A 24,780-nucleotide genomic window follows, 5' to 3' on the forward strand; every position below is an offset into this window, starting at 1 on the left:
AACCCACTATGTCCTAGGACAAGTTTTAAAAAAACAAAACAACAAAACAAAATCTTAATTTGCTCATCGCCCATTTACAACAACAATGCAGTGGAAAAAAAGAAAAAGAAAGAGCTCTCAAACCTCGATAAGTAAGATTTAAGAAAAAAAACCACAACCTTGGCTTCAGCTTCCAAGGAAGTGTATGAGGTGAAGAAGGGCCATGTGGAGGTCAGTAGGTGATTTACAGGATGGTGATGCAATGGTGCCTAAAAGAATCAACAAGTTAGAAGTGAAAGCAAACAAAAGTCAGCTCAGAAGCAACATGACCCCCAGCCATCGTGGAAGTGAAGACTACAGCAAACAAGTGAAGACAGACCCAGAGAAGTTCTTGAGGTGATTTTGTTAGGAGGTATACCTTGGGATGTTTTTTTTTTTTCCCCTTGGAATAGCCTACAGCACTCTGACAGGATGAATGCATCTCACAGCTTGTAGATTAAAGGTACAACTTTTCAGAAGCATCTAAATGATTTAGGAGCTTAAATTGCACTGCAAATTCCACAGGAATTTGACACGTAATTAATTAGACTCTTTTGGAGTGTATTTGGTTTTTGTTGTTCAAGTGTTCTTTTCCCTTGCAATCTCTGAGAAAGTGTGTTTCAAAATCAGGATGCGATTAACTGGAGCATCCCACATTACGGAACTGCAATGAGCAGGAGAACTAACGTATGCAAGTGTTCTTTCTGATTTCCATTTCTTCAGATTTCCTGGAGTCACTGTTAGTTTCTTTCTTGGACAAAGGGATTTAAGGCTTTCTTGAACTAAGCCCCTCTTTATGTAGCCAACTACAGCACACTGGAAGCACAATTATGCTACTAAGATAAGATGAAATGCAGTGGTGATGCACCAATTCATCATGTTTGGGTTCTTCTAATGAAGCCCATTACTCACAGAAGAGAATTTTCTCAAGCAGTTAGTCACCAGCAGACAGCTTTCCCTGTTACTCCTTCCTTTTCTACAGCTGGTGAATAGCCTGGTCCTCCCCTCACCATTCCAAAAGTGCAATTTTAGGAAAAGTCAACACCTAAATTAAAAGTAAACAAACAGTATTTAACTTTCCCTTAACCAAAAATATTAACAATAAAAGTTTTCAAGAGCAAGCCAACCTTTTTCATTAAAAACAAACACACAGTAAGACAAAAACAGCCTGCTGTCCTTTTAATACTACTGAAAGATATTGAATACCTTTCTTTAGCTTATTAAAATAAGCATAAAAACAAACTGCATACTAACTACAGCTTGCATAGAAACATTTTCTTTTGTACTTTGTGCAAATCTTACTAAATAAGGCATGCTTGAGAGTTTAGGTAGCAATGCAGTAGTTGTCAAAGAATGCTGAGAAACTGCAAGGAAAATTCCAGGCAGTCTGCAATCCACATCCACTTACACAGTTCATTTGACTTCAAAGACCAACAGCTGATAGCTGCAGATCTGCCTGCAACATAAGGCAATATGGTATGTGTAGGGTCCAGCACCTGCTTTCAGCTAGTCATGGGTTTAATACACATAAGATCACTTGAATTCAAAAAACCTGAGCCGCTAGTTAAAAAGAGGGTTCAGATGTGGGTTGGTGAGAACCCCGTTTCAAGGAAAAGGAAGGGAAGGGTGGAAGAGGACAAAGACATGAAGAAGCACAACCCTTCACATAAAGGGGTTTTGTGCAGATTTTGCGTGTATTTTTATACCCTGAACTGTCCCCATGGGGCAACATTTTTCCAAACAAATTTTCTTCTAACAAGTTATCCAGAAGAGTATTTCTGGAACAGAAAAAGTTAAAAAGTTCGTCTCTCTTAGCCAACCTACAAGTGTCTATTGCAGAAATTCAACAGGAAATCAGCGACACTAAAGAAAGGTGGCTGTGTAAAGAGGAGGAGGTGAAGTAGGAAGCTGCAGTAAGAGCAGTATCAGAAATCTCTCAAATAAGTTATGCAGCACAGAGGGAGATTATAAGGCCTAATATAAGGTAATGTGGAATAACGTTTTGCCTCCTCCTTCCCCCTCCAAATCAAGTATTTTCAGGAGATACTGAAGTACAACCTTCTTTTGTAAGCAGCTTTGCATTAAAAATCTGTTTAAACACCAAAAGCTTTCTTAAAACACATTAGAAAAACCTACTAATAATAATCCTCAAAATCCCCCAGTATTTTGTAACATAAAATGGAATGTTCCTGGGCAAGAGCTGCCAGCTCCTTCAGGAACTCCGGGAAAAGGGCAGCTGCGAGTACGGCATTCCTCACGTGCACAGGAAGACCAGGATGAGCCAGGCCTTTCTTTCCTTTTTGTCCCAGGAAAGGCTGGAGTACAGCTGGGTAAGCTTCAGAGAGGTTCCTTCCTTTCCCTGTGTTGCTGCTGTGCTGGACATTACCTAAAGCCAAGAAGAAAGTAGAGGAGAGGAAAGGAAAAAAAGAAAAGAAAAAGACTCAGTATATTAAGCACACACAGTATTTGTACAGTGTCCAAACCCAGTTTACAAGGACTGTGTTCAGAGCTGTAGTCTGCAGTACCCAGACCGTACAGGGAGATACTCCACTAATCCAACACTTTAAAGTTCTGGCCTGATTCTCTTGCATTTTTTATTAGCTATCTTTCCCCAGGTTATATATTATTCAGTTCCAGCTCTGATGAGAGAAATACGTGGGCAGAAGAGGAGTCAGGGGAAACAGTAATATGGATTTACCTTATAAAATAGCAGATAATATCTACCCATCTAGACCCAGCATGGATGTCTCAATTTAAATGATACTGTGCTCTAGCCCTCCCCCAGATCACATATCGTTTGGACTTTACTTCTCTCTCTTTCTCCGTCCTCTCCCCATGAATCATCGTGTAAATGGGTTTGAGGCCGAGCTAGCACATCCCCATGGGAGTCTGAAGCAAGCTAGAAACTCAGGGAAAAAAACATTTGAAAATGTGATTTTTCTGCAGCTGTAGGCCCTACTAACTACACTTACCTTTAACGCCCTGTAAAGCAACTAAACATTAAAAAAAGAGCAAGTGAAAACCACTGTGTGCCCTGCTATATGATCTCTGCTGACAGAGTTCAGAGGATCAGGGCTCAGGCATCAGAACGCATGGAATTACAGTGACAGCAGCACTTAAATTTCAATCAATTGCTCCTTGTTTCAACCTGAAGCAGAAGTGCACTTTAATTAGATGATAATTAATTTAGTGAAACTAAAAAGGTGACAAAATTTAACACTGATGGAAATAAATACTTTACAAAGGAAAATTAACCTGCAGAACTCACTGCCACAAGATGTCATTGACGCCAGAAGTGGAGACAGGTGAAATCCTGTCTAACTTAGAAGTGGATGTTCTCATGAGCTGTGTATCATTACAAAAAAATAAAGGACTGTCACGTTAACTCACATACTGCAGATAAGCCAAACGCTACATTGCTGCATTAAGAAGAGGTTTCCCTTCAAGTGCATGCAGTTTATGTTAAAGCTCCTCAGTCAGTCTCAGGTTACACCACCCTTTTTCTGAAACCTCTTCACGTAACTAACATGGGGACCCGTAGGCGAATGCCTCACCCGATGCAGCAGGGCAGTCCCTCGGCTCAACTGCTCTGCGCTTTTCTTCCTTTCCTGTAGTTCTCCTAAGGCACTGTGGAATTACTGTACACTTCCAAATACTCAAAAGAAATTTTCACCTTAATCATCTTAGAGTTGTACTTTTCTTGAGTTTCAAAAACCTTTCCAACTCCAGACTTATCAATCATTCATATTGTTATTCTACAAATTTCTATCTACTAGAGACAGTACAGGAATTTCAGTTCTGTGGAAAGTTCTGTCTCTGGGAGAAAAAACAACTTAAATTATGAATTACAATGAAAAGATAAAGTTTTAAGCTTCCTTGAAGATATTTTTTGTTTAGATTTTCTAATGTCAAAATGTTTCATAGTTTTTAAAATAGTTTAACCAATATAACCAGAATGCTAGTATACTGTCAAAGCTTTTCTTTTTTTTTTTTTTTAAACTCTTCCCTTCAAAAAGCATTGAAATTGATATATTTCCCTAAAAATCATTTTGATTTAGATTTAACTGCTTCCTTAAGAAAAAAAAAAAAAAAAAAAAAAAGAAAAGAGAAAAGCACAGAAAGCCGGTCTAGGGACCTGAGATTTTTTTCTTTTTCTTTGACCAGGATTGTCCACTTCTTTCTAGGGTCAGGATGCATACTGATTCATACAATTGAGAAACTGAGAACATGAGTACTCTGGAGATATTGCTACCAGTGCACTGAAGGAAGGGCAGCATTTCATATGAAATCTACATGATGACAGCTCTACATATCTAACCAGAACCCAAGCTACTGTGTAAGGAAACCACATACTACACTGCAAGCAGAACATAGCAAATCACCCATTTCTGCTCGAACATCTTCAGAAACCATCACTGTCAGGAGAAAGGAAATGCTCTGGAATATTTTGGTCTTACATTTGTGTTCCCCACTAAGCCTGGCTTCTGTTTTTCAGATGTGAATTCCATAGGAGGCCAGTTATGCTCAGACCAGTAGAGAAAACTTGAGTTATTCGCCATTTCCCTTTAGGGAAGAAGCCCTCAGAGAACAGCAAATGTGCATGACACTCAAAGGTGGCATTCAAGCTAATGCAAAGAAATCCTACAGGAGTTCCTAATTTTATTTTTTTTTGTCATTTACTATTAGTGTAGCAGTTCCTACCTTGCCCTTCTTAATCAATATAATGAACTACTGTGGGTTGATGGACTACTGAGCCAACTTGCCCCAAGAATTACAGTTCGATTACTTGCATTACCAGTCTTGTTGGGAACCAAGTCTGCAGTTATCCAGACATTTATTTACTCTCTATCTATTTGTCAAGAGTTGCCTTCTTTGCAGGAGTTGCCACAACACAGAAGAAAATGTACCAAGAGGGTGACTAAGCAGCCTTGTTTCAAATTCCTAAATAATGACCAGCATGAGTCAACCTGGCAAATTCTGAAGCCCACAGAAGAAAACTGACGTAAGATAGGAAGTATAAATAAATGCCATTGGGAATGCTTTATATAAATGTTCTTATTGCCAGCACCTGAAAAAAAGATTCTAAATGTTGCCTCCTAATCTCATTTCCCACATGCTAGCTACAATACCATCTAATTGTAAGACTTTCTAATCTATGGCACCAGAATACAGAGCCCCAAATGCTACTGACGTTTGCAATACACAGCTCCTTTACAGCAGGCACCTTCCACAGACTAATTCTTCAAGAAGCAGCCTTAGCAAGATCATAATTTTACAGACTAGATGTACTGCAAACCTTAGAAACACATACTATGTTGACTAGAAACTAGGTAAATTGTTATTCAGAGCCTTGAAAAACGAAAATACAATTAAAATGGCACATTAAAAGTCCCACTTTCCAGACCTCTGGAAATCCAAGAAAAGCATCAACATCTTCACAGAGGTATAGGCGGAGTGGGTGATTACTGATGACTCCCAACAATGAGTAAGCACACAGCCATAAATGCAGCCTCTCTGGAACCCTGCTGTTGAGTCAGCTCTTAATCACTGCAGTCATGGCTCTCACCAAATCTGACTCATTCCCATCACTTGGGAAGTTGGCTTTTAAGGGAAACCTGCACCCAACACTGCCTGCTTAGCAGCAAGCTGAGAACAAGCACGTTCTCAAGGCAGGGCCCCAACTCTACCAGTTGCCTGGCTGTGTCTGGAAAGTTCTTAGTGACAAAGATTCTTCATTTTCCTTATTTTTATTGGCTTCCCCCATGGCAGTGTAAATACTGGTAACTGTGAAGACAGGTGTAGCGTGTACTGTGCTTGAGAAGCAGCAGGTATTACAGAAGTCCCCTAGAATGCTGGCTTGTTGGGATACCTGTTTAACTTCCCACTGCTCTCGAAGTGCCCTGGCTTTTACACCCACTCGGCCCTTTTTTGTTTTCCATTCAAGAAAGCACATTCAAAGTTTTCTGGCTAATAATCTATCTCCTTCAGTAGTAACCCAAACCATGATACAAAGCCTTATTCAATTGTTGCAGAAACCAATTCATTCTGGACTTCTGTCCTCCCTAACATCTATCAAAAAAGAACCAATGACTAGCTGAAGGTCAGGCTAAAAATAAAATGAAACCATGCACATATGCCATCTCACCTCATGCCTTGAAAGCAAGTTTGTTTACGGCCAAACTGACAGCAAGCCAAGAGCTGATTTTGTTACTCCTTTAAGCAGACATTTTCTGTAGCAAATAAAAGCTTCTAGAGAGCAAAGAATATCCAAATAGATCCATATACTGTGGCTTACTGATCATCATCAGTTTAAAGTCAGAAAGATACATCTGGTTAATGATATTCACACCTGTGATGGTTTAGCCCCTGCCGGGGTCTGAGACCACGCGGCCGCTGCCCCTCCCCCACAAAGGGAGTGAAATACAAAGCCCCAAGACTGAAATAAGGAAAGGTTTAATACAACAATGCAACAGCAACACAACCAACAACAACAATAACAATAACAGTAATAGTGATAGCAATGAACAGAGCAAAATAGCTACCAAATACAGCAGTGAGAAGCACGATGTACAAAACCACGCGTGCACCGCGCTCCCGCCAGGAAAATGTGACCTGCCAGGATGTGACGTTGGCATGGTATCTGAATAACCCGGCTAGAGCTCCCCCCCACTGCTGGGGAAACTTAACCCTATCCTGGTTAAACCAGGACAACACCACACCACACCTACTTTTAATCATTCTGTAGAAAAGGAGAGAGGTAACTGGTGAGTCATTCCACCCAGCACTCCTCCAAGCATGGTTAACATTTACCTTTGGTTAGCAATTCTTCTGCGTCATCAGACATGTCCACACGAAAAAGCAAGTACTGTTGGGCCTCCAGGAGAAGACCTGGGAAGTCTTTTTCCATGGAAGCAAAATGTTCAATTTTGTTTTTCACAGATGCCAGCACCTGCCAAAACAACATAACAATTACCTCTTCCTCCCTTGCTCCCAGTGCAGCCACAGACCGAATACTCTAAAATAGAGTTATGACAAAAGTTATGGTCATATAGAATTTCCAGTTCTTTGCACAAATGTAATTAAAACACCTAAATGAGATGGGAGGCTCTCAGACAGGTGGGAAGCAACAGGTGAAACTGAAAAGAGCTTACATAAGGTTTAACGAGACACCAAAAATACTGTTCCAATAGGCACGACTAATGCTTGCGCTCAAGTACCTGATAAAGTGACCGCACACTAGGCTGAAACACCATGTTGGTGTTGAGCAGAAAGGAGCGAAGAAGAGGCTGTGGATAACTTGCCAGCTGAGTAATAATCCCAATAAGCAGCAAATTTACATGCAAGGAATTCTCCAGCATGTTCTCCAGCTTCGACAACACTACGCTGATGAAAGGACCTGAAAGAAAAGAAGGAGGAACCAATGCTTTTGTTTTCACAGAAGAAAAATCTTCAGATCCAGGAAACAGGCATTTAAAAGGAATTTTGATCATCATAACCAACCAAATTAGACCTCCCACGTGCTAATTAAAGCCAGCAGGGAGAAAAACCAAACTGTATCTGAACAGACAAAATAGACTTAACAGAAGTGTTAAAAGCTTTCGTGATTAGAAGCACTGTTGCTAGCTAGCCAATCAGTTTACATTAATGGTATATTTAACATGCATAACTATTCTACTTTACATGTGCCAATAAGGATTTAGCCTAGGACATTATGGTCTACTGTCCTATTCCCCTTTAAGTTAATCAGAACAGAAGCACAGAATCATCTAGGTTGGAAAGGACCTTGAAGATCATCCAGTCCAACCGTTAACCTAGCACTGACAGATCCCAACTACACCATATCCCTCAGCGCTATGTACCACTAGTTTCAATGCAAACAGAAGCTGCCCTTTTTACTCTTGTTGTGCCTTATTTCTACATAAGGACTAGGCAAAGTAAGTTATAGCTAGATTTCTTGTCGTCTCAAAAAAACCGTGGTGTTCTGAAGAAAATAAAAAAATGCTACTCTAAACAAAAGCCAAGATCTGTGATATCAAATCACAAAAAAGGCATTTTCAGTACTGCAAAGAGTCACACAAAGCAGGGAAGACATTAAAATAGATTTATAAGCAAAATTATTGGTAGATGTAGGCTTTATCATATAAATGTCAAAAATAAATAATAGCTTTAGTTTGTGTATTCATGCTGCAGGATAACCACTGAAATACAGAAGCACTTACCATGAAAGTACATAAACCCTTAGCACTCAAGCTTAAGAAACCTTTGCAAGGCTGAGCATGACTTTAACCAAATACTACATATTGTTAGATGATACAGCTAGTGAGATGCTTGAAGCAGTCTGTACAAGTGACCTAGCCACAAGGAAAGTCTCAGAAGTGTCCCTTGTCCCACACCTACACCCACACCCACCACACTATTCTGATTGCGTAAATGCTAGGGAAACCACACAGAAGAATCCCTGAGCAATGCAGTTACAGCACTGCTCACTCTGAATATCTCACCCTAGTCCCCGGCACAAGATGCATGCCACGGGCATTTCTAGGGTCAAGCAGGTGGCCACAATCCAACCCCATTCCAGCTCCCCTCAGCTAGCAAATGGCTGCCGTTTGAGGAACGGGGGAATCGTTTAGCCCGCCTACAGCAGAGGCTAAAGCAGTTCTGAGCCAGCACAATGGTAGGCATCAAATCAGAAGTGCCTACGCTGCCACTTCACCTCACAGAGCTTCACTAAAGGTTGAAGTCTATCATGTTTTATAGCAACTGTGAGTACAAAGCAAGCACTCCCTCGAGCCTCATCTATCATGGCTAATGCTGGCACAGCTCCCCTCACAAAAGGAAAGGTAGGAGGGCCAGTGTTGACAAGGCTTTATGTGGCTGCTACCTTTCAACCACTATGGCAGCCACCAGAGTGAAAGTTGGTATGACATCCTGCAGGAAATCCCCTACAGGGTACCCTGTGGAGCAGCCCTTTTGTCGAGATACAGTTTCTCCTGTTCCAACACAACCTACTGCTTCCCCTCTCACATTCATGGAGACATTTTCACAGAGTTCCGGAGGACCACAGTGAAGTGGGAGCTCTACTGTATCAAAAGGGATGGCAGGAGAAGGAGTTGAGATATATCACTATTTCTCTCCTCTAGGTCAGACTTCAAAGCTAAGTAGGTAAAGCTGAAGCTAGATACTTGTAACAAGTGCTGTATGCCACTGCAAGAGAGGTTATCAATGTATATTTAAAAATTTCTCAGTGGTAGTGTGACTTTTTCCCCCCAAGAAACCATTGGAATGAGAATCAGAGGAACTAAACAGAGTTTGAAAGCCTTGTAAGACACAGGGTAAAGAGATGAAAAGTCAAAAAATTATTCCCTTCCTGACTGTGCATCTCTATGTGGCCATGAAGTCAAGCACTGATGGGGGGCGGGGGCATGGGGAAAGCGGAATATAAATTCCTGTTCCTGAACACCACATTCTTTCTTGCTCAGGGGAAAATAGGGATGATAGTGTTTATGCTTTTAAATTGGACATAGACACCAATAGGACATTTTCTTCATAGATCCATAGGCCTGAAGAGAGCATCTTTGCACTGCTGACGCTAACTGGGTGGGGGAACCTCTGTCTGGTTATTCAATTCTGCCGAGAGAAGCCCCATCCCATGACAGCATCCCAAAACAGTGAAAGCAACCAAAACTCCTTATCACACACCCCTACAAAATACCATTCCAAATTAAGTATATTATTATATTTGAAAGATACTGCAATCTCAGCATTTCTGAGGTATTATAAGCACCTCCTTACATGCAGTCACTAAGATCTCCATTCAAGCAAGGTAAACAGCCTAAAACATGTTGTGGATGGGAAGCAAACAGCAAGGCTTTTCATATTCTGTTTTTTGTTTTTCTTTGTTTTGCTTGGTTGTGGGTTTTTTGTGGGTTTGGCAGGGGGGTTGGTTTTGGTGTGAGTTTTCTGGAAAGGAAGAAATGGAGGGAGGGACTCAATGAAGAATGGAAGACAAGAACAACATTTCTGAGCTACATTTGACAGCAGATAATGTGAAACAGAAAGGTTTGAATGTGATTAGCATCTGGTATAAGAAAATTGCCACTACAGCAAAAATAGAAAATTGATTGAAAAACAGGCTGAATTTTTCAATTAAGTAACAGTGCCAGGCGTGTCGGTCAGCCACAGCTGACCAGAAAGGGCTCCATTTCAATGGACACAATGTTTTCTCCCTTCTTTCAAATAAACAAGAAGCCATCTTACAGAGGTTTTATTTTGGATGAGGAAACTTAGATACATTATTTTTTATTATTTGAATTATTGTGGTATCTAGTTTACCTACTTAAAGATCAGAAGCCTGCAGTGCAAGGAGCTGTACAAATACAGATCAAAAATCCATTTTAACCTCTGGTAGCACTGTCATTCCTGAATGACTTGGAGAGTCTCCGGAGACCAAGCTGCCTGGCACAAGACAGAAAAGCATACCAACCGAGAGGGCAGACCTGACATTGGAGGAACAGGATGCCAGGACAGAGCATGGAGACAGGCACGTACGGACATGGCACCAGTGCTGCCACCTCGTGCTAAAACGTCAAATAGCAGAGAGGAAAAAAATGGCAACATGATACCACATCCATAGCATCAGAAATGAAAGCCACCAGAAAAAGAAATTATTTACCTGGGCTCTGTATATTAAAACAGCTACTCTAATCCCCTTTCAACTGCAAAAACTTTCTCTAGAATGAGGGAGCTCTCACATACAAACAACATAACCCCTGCTCAAGATTTTAAACAATTACCAAAAAAAAGCAGCCAAAGAAACCCCTGAGCAGCCAACCATTTGCTGTCACCACACTGATTGCTCTGCTCTACTTTCACGTTGGATCTCTCACTCTCCTTGGACTGGTCTCAGCTATTTGTGCTGTACCCTCTTTAGTGCCAGGACTGTTCCTTGCTCTATGCTTGTGCTGTGCGCCGCACAGTGTGATCTCATTTGGCCACCTTTTATCACCATGCCTTCCTGTAATTGTTACATATGTAATTAACAGAACATTCCACCTGTAAATGGAGCACTCTGGCTCCTTGCAGCATGCTTGGGAGAGATATCCTCCTTCAGTCCAAAGGGAGATGACATGCTCTCTGCAGAAGGGGTGTCTGCTGAGAAATTCTCAAAGTCTTCCTCCTCTTCTGCAGGAGAGACAGGGACGGGAGTATCCAACTTCTGCTCCTCCAAGCTTGCACTGTTTGGATCCAATTCCTTAATAATTTTATCATACTGTGCAATGAAATCCTCACCATCTGTGCTCAGCAGTCTTACACTTAAGTTACGATCTGCCTCCTGAGAAGAAAGCTTCAACTCTAAGTCTGGCTGTGGATCAATCTCAGTCATTTTCTGGTTTATTTGCTCTTTCATTACACCTTGAGTCGAGCTTGAATTTCTCTTACTGTGCTCATCCAAGTCCATTTCCAGCTGGCTCTTTGCAAGAGGCCCATTGACTACAGTCTGGCTTTGGACCTCATGTTCTCTGGCTGCATTGAAAGTTTTCTCCTTAGTGTTATCATCATCCTGAGTATCCTTCTGGGCACATAACCTGTAAACCATAACATCATCCTGAAAGTCAGATTCCTCTATGTAAGATCCTTTAATGAGCATGATGGCACTTTTTTTCATTTCTTGAATGTGTTTTGGTGGCTGTGCAGGTGGCTGCATCTCTGTGCTTCCCAGATCATCATATGGTTGTGGCAAGCTCACATCAGAACCAGGAGAAATCCCTGTGTCATAGCTATCATCCCATTCTAGTTCCAACTGCATCTTCTCACCAAACGGAGTTACTTGAGAGGAGCTACACATGCTAGGTGTCCTTTGCTGGAGGCGAAACATGGGATGTTCCACATCCATACTGTTCTCCTCAGCAAGCGTTTGGATAAAGGTGTCTGGATCAGGGTTTACTCCATCATACAAGGCAGACCAAACCTTACAATCTTTCAGGCACTGAAGGATCGCTTCTTGAGCTTCCCCCAGGTACTGCAAGTAGCTGATGTCCACAGCTTTTCCATATTCCACAATGCAAGTAGATTCAGAAGAGCGTCTACCAGAATCTGAAAGTAAAGAAATATTACTCATGGTATGAGTAATCACTAAGAGTTCTCTAGCAAGGCATCCACTAAGACATGGCAGGTAGAGCCTTTAGCCCCAACCATCCAATAAGGCAGGAAGACCAAAGCATAAAGATTAAGAGATTTGCTCATAAACATACATGACTTGTTCCTATTGTCAAGAGCGAGCTGTAATTTAAGGTTTCTGAGAGACCAGCCCACATTCAAACCTTAAAACAACAATGATGACTCTGAAGCAGCAAGAGTTGCTGTCATGCATCTGGATGTTATTTTCATGAATGCATATTCAAGTTGGATAGCTGTTAAAATAACGTTTCAATAGACCTGGACACATGGAAGGAATTAAATAAGCTTTCCAGTCCAGGTTTGCCCAGGTTATTGTTGTCCATCACATTTCCTCTTCCTCCCATCTTCCCCATCTCCTTCCATGAGCTGCTACCAAATCAAACTCAGTTCATGATCTGCTCTTCCCCTGAGCACCAATTACCTTTAGTTTGTGCTGCTTTTGTCCATAGAATATAATCTTTTCCTTGGCTTTCGAGTGTCAAGGTGATCCCAGTGGAGCAGCAGACTGGTGTCAGGGCCAGCAGTTTTGCAGCAGATACAGAATAACAGTCTCTTTCTTTCACAGCCCACCGCTGGCTCAACATCATGTGGTTGCATGGGATCAAATACCTGAGACAGCAGTGTCTAGCATTACTTCATCGTCCTTTCATGTCAGAGAAAGCAACAACACACAAAATCCCCTTCCCACCTTCCTCCCCTCTCCACATTAAAAGAAACATTAATAATCTTGACAGTGATCCATATTCTAAACCTCTCAAGAGCATGAAACCCTGACTCTTTAGATCATGAAGGTACAGTTTGATGAGGAACTGTCAAGACAAGCGGAGATAGAAGATCAACTGCATCACAACAGGGAAGTGAACAATCCTTTGCAGGTCAGAGCAAACTTGCTGCGAGAAGGGATGAAGGAAGTGTGGGATGGGCAGATGTCAAAGGCCAGCAGGGTGGTTTCGTCCCACTATGAATGAGTTCTGTCTTGGAATCCTTAATTCATTTATTTTCCTGGGAAATCCAGAGAGAGCCAGTTTACACGTGCCAGGCAAGCAGCCAGCAAAAATGAGGGAAGGGTCATCAAGGTGTTTTAGTGCAGTAGATCAAGACTGAGCTCTCAGGCAGAGGAGGGAATAAGCTATAGGGAGTACAAGGAATAGAGGAAGCACAGTCTCATGTTGAACTTCTTTAGAGCACTTTTGTTCAACTTTTTAAGAGCCTTTATTAAGAGCCTTGGTGTAAACTGAGTGTCAACTTTTTAAAAAGCCTCAGGTGTTAGCTGGACTGATCTTCTACCATTTAAAATGCAAACAAATTCTAAAGGATTCCCTAAATAAACAAAAAGAAGATTAAATACAGCACTGCTGCTGTTTAGAGTTGTGACACATGTGAGTTCACAGAGGTCCTAACAGCATTCCCAGGCACAACAGCCAGAGCTATAGGAAATCTCACCTTAATGCCTGTGGGTCGAGGGACAGACAGTATCTGAAACTCTCATGTGATCTGCAGTGCTAAAAGCCCAATTTAGATACACCAACATTTCCAAATAAATAACCAATTCTCATCTAATACACACACCAAAATTATAAGTGAGTATTCTGAAGCAATGCATAGAATCATCAGTTAAAACCAAAAATAATCCATGTATTTAGTACATTACATAACAATCTACCTACAACAGTTCAGGAACCTGAAGTATTCGCAGTGAGAGAGGAATCAAAGAGGTGGAAAACAACAAGAAAGAAGGTGGAAGCTGCAAACAAGTATATAGCTCTGTAACACAGTGTGTAATACACTTGAGAAAACATGCAGGAGAGAAGAATTATACATTTAGAAACAGGGAATAAGGAGTTCGGAGGTGATAAATATATTCTTAGCTTCTCTTCTCTCACTTTTATAAAAATAAATCACAAGAAAAATCTCTTGCTCCTGAAGATCACAGGACGTAAATCATACTTCTTCAGGTCTGGTAGACTTTTGTCAGGATCATAAATATTCTTATCTATGTAGTTGCTTGTATTTCTGCTCTCTTGAAGAACTCTCATCCAGCTCTGCATCCACAGGCAGAGACTGTATGTCCCAGAATTAGGATGAAGAGTGGAAAAAGCAGTTTGAGCTTTACCTTAAAACTAGCTGTAACATCACATCTTCACAATGCAAGCCAATGAGTGTTCTGAACAATGCCAAGGAGACCACACAGAGCTGGAAAATGATAAACGTTGTCAGTTTTTGATCTGGAAATCATACCTTTTCAATCTTCCCTGCGTACTATATCACAAAATGGCTCTGCCAGAACATCATGTTTTGTAAGACACTGTTAGTATGGTATTTCATTTTGTCAACAACCCATGGGGGTTTTTTTAAAGTTGTCTAGAGCTATGCACATAACATGTTGTATTTTAACAAAATACAATTCAGAATCTTCATTCAAATAAGCTATGAAAACAAAGAGGTAATTTATCAGTCTTTAATATTATCCAAATTTATTAATTTAATTTAACTCGGCATGAACGGAACCCTGTAACTTCCAAGGCAGTGTGTTAGCTTTTACCTCTGACAGAGTTTGAACCAACTAAAGGTCTTTTCTGAAAGAGACGTTATAAACAACCTCAAGTTTCTGTTACCTTAAGTATAAGGAATGATTAGTGTTCTGCATATTAAGAAGCTGAATGCTTCTGTAAATATAGCTTAATGTACTGACACAGACCAGGACTAAACAAGTAATTTTTGTCAGAATCTACTTCATATGGAGTGTTCACAACCCCTCCATTACAGGTCACTTGAACAGCTGGAAACTATAGCAAGGCATGAAGGTCCTTTCTGTGAGACCAGGAGAAAGGAAAGAATAATAGGATTCCTCATTGGAATTGCATGCTTGCCTTTTTGCCAGAGGTCTGATCAAATATACCTGTAACTAGGTATTTCAGTAGTCACACTCAGCAGAGACAAAAACCATACCCGTTCTGCGACAGGCACCCCACTTTCACAGTGGCTTTAGGACAGACTAGAAATGTGGATTCTACAGACTTTTTTGGTCACTAATTAGACACACAACACTTTCAGAGCTATCGTACAGTACATTTCTACCTGCCAGACTCTTGCTAGACTGCAGTTGTGCCCAAAATGGTAGAAGAATGAGCTGTAAGCTTTCACCGGTTTTTAAAGACCACAGTGCCATTATCTCCCTGCCTCTTAATGCATATTTCCTTGGGCACATTCTCCTGTGCTGCTCTCTCGTCAAAACAGTATCTCACAGCTGGCTTAGACTCCAGGACCAGGTTGACTCTTGTGAGAATTATTTAGTATAAGTTGACCCTTTCCCAAAGTTTCACGTTGGTGTTTAAATCTTGCCTCTCCCTATAGTAATTATGTAAATTGAAATAATTAATATATGAAATTAATTGCACTTTTCAGTAGCTAACAAAAGAAACAGATTAAGACAAAATAAGGAAAGAGCTACAGACATTTCTCTACCTCATTTTTTCAGTCACTGAACATCCTTAGTAATTCATTCAGGATTAAATCCAGCAGCCTGCCTGGGCATGGCTTCTCTTCCACACTGTGGAACTTCCTCCTCTTCTCTGCAGTCACTCCCCTTACTTCCACTGTTAAAATGCTCTGTTCTAGCTATGCAGCAGCAGCACATTGCTATGTTTCTCTCTCCAGCCTGTGCCTTCTCAAGAATGTCAACTTAAAGACTCTTTGTTTCACCATTTCCAGTTCTCTCTTTCAGACGAGTGACTCAGCTCCCCTACAATATGATGGGAGATCCAAGGTGACCAAGACCAGATTAATGCATAGATTTCTTGAAAAATATACATACATGTATTTTCCCTTACTTGGTAGGTATCTCTGTGAAACAGCTAAATAGCAAAGTTTAAGTGAACCTCACTTGATAGCCTCTGAAAAGTAAAAGTTTCTTTGACTGCCTTCCCTAATTTGGTCATTGAAATAACACCAATAGAAGAACAAAAGAAAGGGAATAAGCAGAGAGAAGAGAAACGGGAAATGCTCATGAACTGGTCTGCAGTGTGTCAAAGAAGAGCTGAAACTTGTTGCCCTGCCACCACTGGCCAGTGCTTGTCCTAGGAGCCAGCTGTTAGTCTAAGAACTCATGCCTACAGAAATAGATGGAGAAAGTAAAAAGGCAAGAGAGGAAGGAATAACCAGAACTAGAGTTCTTAATAGGAGCATGGGGGCAGAGTTGAAGAGCTTCATAACAAGCTTTTGGAGTAAGTCAGATTCTTGCATGAAAGGTGCGTTTTAGCTGGGGGTCATGGGGGAAAACCAGGAAATCTCATTTCCTCTGGTGAATTTACTGAGAGCCAAGTCTAACTTTTCTTCATATTGTGAAAGTTCAAGAAAATTGCTACTGCCTTAAATTTTCCTATATTTCAGAAAGTTCAGTTTATAGGGAAACATTACTCATTTGTCTTTGCAAACATATTGCAAATCAGGAATCATCTGAATAAATAAAACTAGTCTGTTTCTGTATTTTGTAAAAAGAAAGATTTAAAATACACTCAGGAGACAAAGAAGATACTATTTGTACAAGTCCTTTTGGCCACCCGTCTGTACATAAGTTTAACCCTGTGAATTATTAGTAAGTATTTTCATCAATAATAATGTGCACAGCTTTTGTGTTACGGAAACACACAGAAGGCTGCAGTTCTGGCTTTTGCACTTGGCCAAGCTATACTGCAGAAAACTCATTTAGTATCACAGAACCATTTTGGCTGAGATCCCGAGTTGCTCAGGGCTGCAGAATTCTTTACATTCCCATCTCGTTTGCCTATGGAACAGTAATTAATGATTAACAGAGAAAACAGAATTTGCATTTTTGTTGTCAGAAGCTGTTTCAGGTTTCATAGTTAAACCATCTTAGAGATGCCATAACAGCAGCATATATCCGTATTTGCATGCACTCACAGTTCAAAACAAAATTTCAGATGAAGCTACTGTCCCTAATACACAAATCTAATGCATATGCTGGTGTTCTGGCTTCTCTTGTACCTGCACTAAAACATTATTCTTTATTTCATCCACGAAGCTGTGCACCACACAAGATTCAGCCAAGACTGCCAGCCAAGCAAGGCTCAGAAGGGTTGTCCAGTGCAACAAGTAGTCATTTTCTTTGCCAGAAGATCCAACTGCTAGTGAAGGTAACTACTACCTCTGTCAGCTAGCTCTCCAGCCACTGTGGTGTATTGTGCCTAGGCTGAGGAGGGGCTCACTGCAAATTTCAGATAAACCTTACTACACAAGGGAACGAAGGCAAAGAAAAGGAAGCAGCAATCTTATCACTTGAGCAAGAAAGTGCCTTCTTTTAATCAAAGAACAAAGCAGGTAACAACACAGTTAAGTAAACATGCTCAGTAATACAGACTTGATTCTTGAGAAATCTACTGGCAATACTGCAATTCACAACTTGGATCTATTTGGAGACATCCTTACAGGGCTCCCAGAAGGGCTATTTGAAAATGTTTGTTGCTTGGCAAAACTTCAAAGATCAAAAATGCTCCTCACCACAAGTATATTTGTAAGTCCCAGGGTGAGTTATCTATGGCAGCACTAATTCAGCAGTATTCAGAATAAAAATGCTTCCAATTTTACCTTTAATGTTCTAACAGAATCCAGACTTCCAGAAGCCCTCATCTCCCTCTATCCCATTTCCTGTATGTGTGAAAGCACCTCACACATTTATCAACTTAGTATACTGGTAGCTAAATGTCATCACACACAAAAAAAATTGAGGGGGTGGAGAAATCACACATTTGGGTGGGGGGAGAGAATTCCTAGTTAAACAGATACCCACTGAATATATGGAATCTCCCATTTAAATATTTAACCTGCATCCATGCTGACTACCTGAACTTCCTTCCTGCTTGTCTTACCCGGAATGGTGTGTTGATTCGGCTAGTAAGGGTATCTAGGATATGCACATTCTCATGTCGGTGCAACAAAATAAAATGGAGAAAAATCTTGAGGAGGGCTGGCTCTGAAACACTACGCAAAAAGAGATCCAGGTATGCAGTAGTAGTCATCACTTCTTCCACAGTCGCCTACAAGCAAAAATAATGTAAATGCAAACATACTACACACACAAAATATACATCCATCCTCTGCAACTGTATAGCTGGCAAACACTCTAAGCTCTCCATACAGAACACTGCCACAAAAACATTGAGGTCTTTGCTTTTAAGTTTGCAAAGAACATGCTTCTGAATGACTCACAAGCATTTTGAACCCATTTCTGATCTGTCTTGCTTCCCCAGGAAAAGAAACCCTCCCCCAAACTGACAGCCCAAATCTCACACACGCTGAAATACAAAGGACCAAATCATGCTAGAAGCTCCCCACCGCTTTTCTGCCCATGTCAGCTCTTTTGCATCACTCTTCTGTCATCCTTCAGAAGCATTTTCTGGTGTTGTGAATACCTGCATCTACCACTTTATTAAAATTAAATGTCAAAGCACAGTACAAACTGATGGTTCCAGAGATTTAAAGAAAAAATCCCCATAGCTATCCAGAATTTTGCCACAATTTTCCTTCTTTTTACTTTTCCACAGCATAATTCCTCATTTTACTCAATTTTTAAAAGGAGTATGTATATACATACACACACAAACCAAACTCCAAAATCTTCACTACTGACTATTTGTATATCAAAATACAATTCAAATATCCATGCAACGTTTGCATACCATAACCCACACTGCTCTGCTTATTGCAATCCTTTGGAGCTTATCTATTCACCGTATACACTGGCAAAGCATAGAAAATTCCAAAGGCCACTTCTGCACCATGTACTGCTGTTGCAAAGTCAGCTTTTTAAAAATAGTTACCCAGGAACCTAATAAGCTTAAATGCACAAAGTTAAACCCTTAAATACAAGAATCTGCCTATATGAAAGGAAGTATTAAACATCTTTTGTTTACCAAACTTAGCTGGACAAATGAAAAGACTGATTTTATTAAAAAAGAAAGAACCAAACCCGTCACTTAAGGCTAAGAGGATTTAGAAAATACTCAGAAGGGCAACATTTACGTAACATACTGTAAATATTAAAATCCCTGTTCCATTATGCTGTATGTTGGCCATGTACACAGTAACGTCACGCTGCAAACGCTCTCTTCAAAGCATTTAAGATCACAAGCTGCTTCTGGCTGGTTACACAGAACATAGGCATGCTGTATGTGGCCTGCAGACCTTATGGAGAGGGGGCACCAATGAGGAGAGCAGAGAGAAGCTCTTAAGTTAAGGCCACTGATTCACTCTCATTCTGAGCCTTTATTCTAATACTCAGCTACACCATTCTTAATACAGTGGGCTACTAGCTCATTTTGGCATTAGAAACTAAGCACCAGTGAAGTAGCAACAGTTAAATAAGTTCACCTTCTTGGTTTATTGCAGTAATGTTGGTCAAAATCAAGCATTACATTGTAACAGTGAAAGGAAAGGAATGAGGCAGGCTTTCTCACAATCTGTGAACTTTGTAAGGCTAAATAAAGTACAGCTAGACATACTTTCCTGATCTGTAGTTCTATGTTCAGTGCTATCAAAACCACAAATGGGAATATAGTTCTTTCACAAAATATCTATTAACATATACTCCAACTCGGAATACTGCTAATGAATTAATTCCTCCTCCTTCCCCCACAAGCATCAACTGAAAAAAAAAAAAATTAGTAGGTTAAGCACCCCAAAGTTAAAAATTGCCAGAATTAACACTGTGGCAACAGCCCTAACTCAAATTCTGTGTTACTGTAAATACGATAAACCAAACATGCTTATGTGCATACATACACTTTTCCATAGGACTACTGCCACACTTCAACCACCAAAAAACCTGCTCAGAAAATGAGCCAGCATTGTGAAACAAACGAAATGGTTTCTGGTTGGAGCAGAGATTCTTCCTTCTTTTTTCAACAGCCAAAAGGTGTGGGGACTTGTGGGGTATAAAATAATAGCTTTCTGACGAAAACTGTTGACTGTTGCCCTGAGAACTGGCTTTTTTGGTTTGTCTTTTTATAGCAGCAAGCTGTAAAAACCAAAGCCCAAGAAATCCATCATGTGACATCATTATGATAGCATACAGTTCATCGAAGAGTTTAAACCCTCTGCCAAGGAAAGGTCACACAGAAGTAATACATCGTTATGTCTCTGTGTCACTTCTCCCTCATCCTTTATGGGGAAAAAGCTGCACGTTCTTGGCCTGCAGGTTTCACAGATGCTTGCTGACAGCAGAGGAATGGGCCTATGTATATGTATAAAATACCAAAGCTGTAAATGAAAGAAAGAAAAGCCAGCAGATTCACAAGGGCAGTGACCTTTTTCTGAAACTGATGCTCTTCGGACAACTCATCCTACATTCATATCAGTGAGAGAAACTCATATGCTTTTCAGAGTACGTATCATGAATGAAACAAAGAGCAGAAGAAAGGCAGCTAGAGACTACTTTAGAAAAGAAATGTTCAATTCTGAGAGCACGTTCAGTGCTCCTAACAGTTTGGGGACTAGACAAAAAAAGAAATCATGTTTACCATAGCCAACATTTCACTGGTACCACTGAACAGAGCTAGAAGAACTAACCAATGATTAATGAAGTCCAAATAGTTCACAAATGAGTTACTTATAACCCTGTTAAATCTTGATTGTTTGAATTGAGGTTTTTGTGCAGCATACCACATTACACTTAATTTTTAGTCCTTCTTGGGAAAGAAGTTGCTAAATCTGCTTAACCATTTTCTGAGAAAGGGGGAAGAAGATTAAGTTTTGTCAAAATTTAAATAGCTTTGTAAGAATAATTTTTCATTTTTCAGTGAAAACACACTGCCTTATCCACAACACTCCTTCAAACTTTCACAATATGAAGCAAGGATCTATTTTGCAGCTCATTGTGCAACACCCAAAGCAGGCAAGTTAACACTGGATAAGCAATTTTAATGCTATTGTGCTCTAGAAGTTCCAGTGTTTTCTCAGCGCACCTTTGCGTGCAACTTGTCCACACAAACCAGCAAAGAGACCATTCTTCTACTTCCTTGCAGGAGCAAATCAAACAAAGATACTGCTTTTCAGCATTTGAAAGAGAAACCATGTATGCAGCTTAGGAAAAAGATCAATTAACCTGGCAAGCAGACGTCTGTGCTTTTACAACTCTATCTTATTTTGCTATCTTGCATTCTGGGTTTGCTTCTCCCTTTTACCATATGTCATGGTAAGCATAACTTCTCTAGGCACCTCAAATCTTCAGAAGTATTCAAAAAGGCTAATTTTAGCTCCATGAGGCTAATTTTCCTTTTACTTGATAGGATACATTAGCCTACTCTGAAGGAGCCTCTAGAGAACTCACATTTTTTTGCAATTAACTAGAGAAGGACGTTGGAGAAATCAGTTACTCTGGTTACCCAGCCTTGGCAAAAACCCTTTTAACTCTGTACACCTTTTCTACAGATTGCATTACACATAATACATTGAGTGTTGCAATTGAAACTCGTTCAATTTGTGCAGTTATTATGAAAGATCTCTGTTTTCTACGACACCAAAGTCATGCTATTAAGCTTCATTCAGACTACCTGCTGGTTATCTCTTCTTAAACTAATGTCTCATGAGACAGATTTGAGGAAAGTAGGGAAATGTTTTCTAATAAATTCAAATTGGTACTTATGTAAACAACCAAAGAACAAATATTCCCAGAGAACAAAACATTTACTATCCATGTCAAGCATGACCACTACTGTCAAATCCCGAGGCAGCTTACAAAAACTTCCTATCGTTGTAAACATTGATTACAGTATAATTTGTCCAAGTAAGCTTTTAGCTAGCTCTCAGAATTGAACATCTTTGAAAGGATGATAAAAAGCAAGTCAAAACTTACACACATCCACAAATCTGATATTTAATTTGAAAATTCTTCACCTCTGATAATTCAAGTATCAAGAAAAATACTATAACAAAGGGAGATGAATAAAATTAAGACCTAGTTGTTTCCTAGAAAAGCCCTTTGTTAAGTAAACTTCAAGCTATGTTTTTGATAAAGGTATTTCAGCAATGTTAAAATCCACCACTGCCACAACAGCATAAATTAAAACCCACCAGCAGCAGCCCTTGCGTTAGATCCTTTCTACTAATGGTAAAGACCATATATCTCTGGTCCTAGGATAAAATTGTAGGATTGAAAATTAAAACCGAGAAAAATCCATATCCATTGTATTAATCAGACCAGTGTTCTACATTTTTGTTTTCATTATCCACAGTTGTAACAATTAATAGTTGCTGGGATTTTTCTTCTTCAATACATATATAGATTTGAAGTGTCTATCTAAAGACGCCATTTAAAAAAACTCATCCACATGTTTTTCTATACAACAATCAGTTGTTACAGATATTTTTTATGATGTAATCTGCTACAAAAGGGACTACCCAAGAGCCTTCGTAGCCAGACGGGTATTTGATTAGAGATTATTGAAAAGAGAAAGCCACTTTTAGCCTTAATACCCTTCTCTAATTATGTAACAATTTTTAGCAAATCTTTTCTTGCCTCCTCTGATGACTGATTAGATGGTGAGACAGAACACTGTAAAGAGATCCAGCTTCTACAAGTCACTGTGCCAAGTAATAGCAAAGAGCCAGAAATTACTGTCATTGTGAGTTCAGTTTAATATATTACACTCACTGTGTTAGACCAGTTGCACTGATTCTTTATTACTGTCTATTTTCCCTTGGGATCCTCACAATATATTTTCTAATTTACAGCTTCATGCCCTCTTACAGGAATATGGCTATCATGATTCCTCCTTTCCTTCACATTTCCCTTCCTATAAAGATTTCATACTGCCCATGAAGAGACCATGAATGTTCTTACTAGAACTTATCCTCTAGATTCACAAGCAGTTTAAACCTGAATAAGCCTACCTCACTGATAAAAAAAGGTCCAACCATTCTCACTCTTTTCTCCTTCCTATTCATTTTCAACTTCTTGCCCCCTGCTTATACTAGCAGAAGGGTTCATGCTTCTCTTCACTGCACAGTGAATTGACTGAGGGAATTGATTCAGGTTAAAACTATCCAGGAAATAAAGGTGTGTTTTAACCTCAATCAGTTTCTCATATTAACATTTGTCCTGGCAAAAGAGAGGGGGGCAAGCAGGATTAGGGACAGAGGAAGTTTGCACATTGCAGGAACCAGAAAACCAGAACTGCTTCAACTTCCCTCAGGCTATGTTTACAAAATGCTCCAGTTTATACCGGGGTAAAATTCAACTCAGCTGCAGTGTTTGATGCAAAAAGTGAAAGATATCTTTAACATATATCCACTCCGTAGCCAGTAAAACTGAGTTTTGTAGCTATTAATGGGCTTCTCCACAGCATGAGACTATTCGAAGTTTTCCAGTAACACTTGGCTTACACCTTTTTACAGCAGCTGTCCAAATGCTTTTCAGTAAGGTGAAAGATGGTATTATTTCTAAATGGGAACTGACAGTCTTGTAGGATATTTATAAAGATGCTCCTTCTAATCTGTACAGTATAATTTACAGGTCATTTCCCCCTAGCTGAGCTGTGTAATCATCAAGCAAGTATTATTGAATTATCACAGTAGCATACTGTGTTAGAGGCTTTCGTTTAGATGGGTTAGTGCACAATAGAATTGAGGTCCATTTGACAGAGCTTATCTGACAGGTCCGTGCCAGCGCTTCCGCAAAGCAGCTCTGTTCACTTGGCCCAACAGCAACATTTTACACTAAAAAGCTGATACAATTTTCCATTATTCAGATTAAAACAAGCCTTCCAAGTAGAAAAATAATTATAACATAGTTAGCAATTAAATGCCATTAGTAAAGTAGTAAATGCTAAGACAATAAAAATTTGCTTTTATCATATAATTTGTCAAATTTTTAGCACTATCTTCAATAAATTCAAATAACACAAATTGCATAAACACTCAAGATGTTCCAAACAACTATCTTTGTCACCCAAATTCTCTGAATGCCAAATTAAAATTAAATCACATGCACTTACAGTAAAGAGATGTATACAAACAATTTGAGTTGTATCAAAGATAGCATAATATTTATATATACCACAGTGTGGCTCCTATTAATCCAGCACATAGTTTTGACTACAAAATATATATGTATTACAGATCTTCTGAAAAGGATTTCACTCAGATTTCTACAATAGTGCTGCAACTACCTAGAAGAATAAGGTAAATAAGCACTTTCTACTACCAAATATATTAAAGAGTAAAACATGGCAATATGGCCTCTAGCAGAACCAGTAAAACAGACTTTGATAGGATTATTCTAGATTCACTTTCGGATTTCAATTAGGTTTTAACTGAAGAGAAAAATCAGTCTTATTTGATTACTTGGACCCTTGTACAATTTGGCCCCAAAAGACCTTGTATTTTTTTGATAGAGCTCCAAAATGTTAGTTTCGAATGTAATGCAAGAAATAGCCAATGAAATGTGTCATGGAAATTTAACGATATGGCTCTGTGCCTGAGCAGAGTTATACCTTCTCACAAGTATTTTTTTCCTAAGTACCAAAACCTAGGGAAGAACATACAGAACTGCATAATTTCAAGTTGTAATTG

The 24,780-nt window shown here is 39.7% G+C and overlaps 1 protein-coding gene across 1 annotated transcript in view; it reads right to left on the bottom strand.

Annotated features, from left to right (window-relative positions):
• Window positions 1-1,178: 1,178 nt before the first annotated feature.
• FHIP1A (FHF complex subunit HOOK interacting protein 1A) overlaps window positions 1,179-24,780 on the bottom strand; it is a 96,681-nt gene continuing 73,079 nt past the window's right edge. Inside the window, exons 8-14 of the mRNA XM_074823031.1 lie at window positions 18,081-18,248; window positions 14,309-14,388; window positions 12,617-12,804; window positions 11,071-12,111; window positions 7,236-7,414; window positions 6,829-6,967; window positions 1,179-2,404 (exon numbers count right to left, since the gene is read on the bottom strand). Of these exons, the coding sequence (XP_074679132.1) occupies window positions 2,154-2,404; window positions 6,829-6,967; window positions 7,236-7,414; window positions 11,071-12,111; window positions 12,617-12,804; window positions 14,309-14,388; window positions 18,081-18,248 (2,046 nt within the window). The 3' untranslated portion in view covers window positions 1,179-2,153. The remainder of the gene's footprint in view (window positions 2,405-6,828; window positions 6,968-7,235; window positions 7,415-11,070; window positions 12,112-12,616; window positions 12,805-14,308; window positions 14,389-18,080; window positions 18,249-24,780) is intronic.

Source organism: Strix aluco, chromosome 4 (assembly GCF_031877795.1).
Source record: "Strix aluco isolate bStrAlu1 chromosome 4, bStrAlu1.hap1, whole genome shotgun sequence".
NCBI lineage: Eukaryota > Metazoa > Chordata > Aves > Strigiformes > Strigidae > Strix > Strix aluco.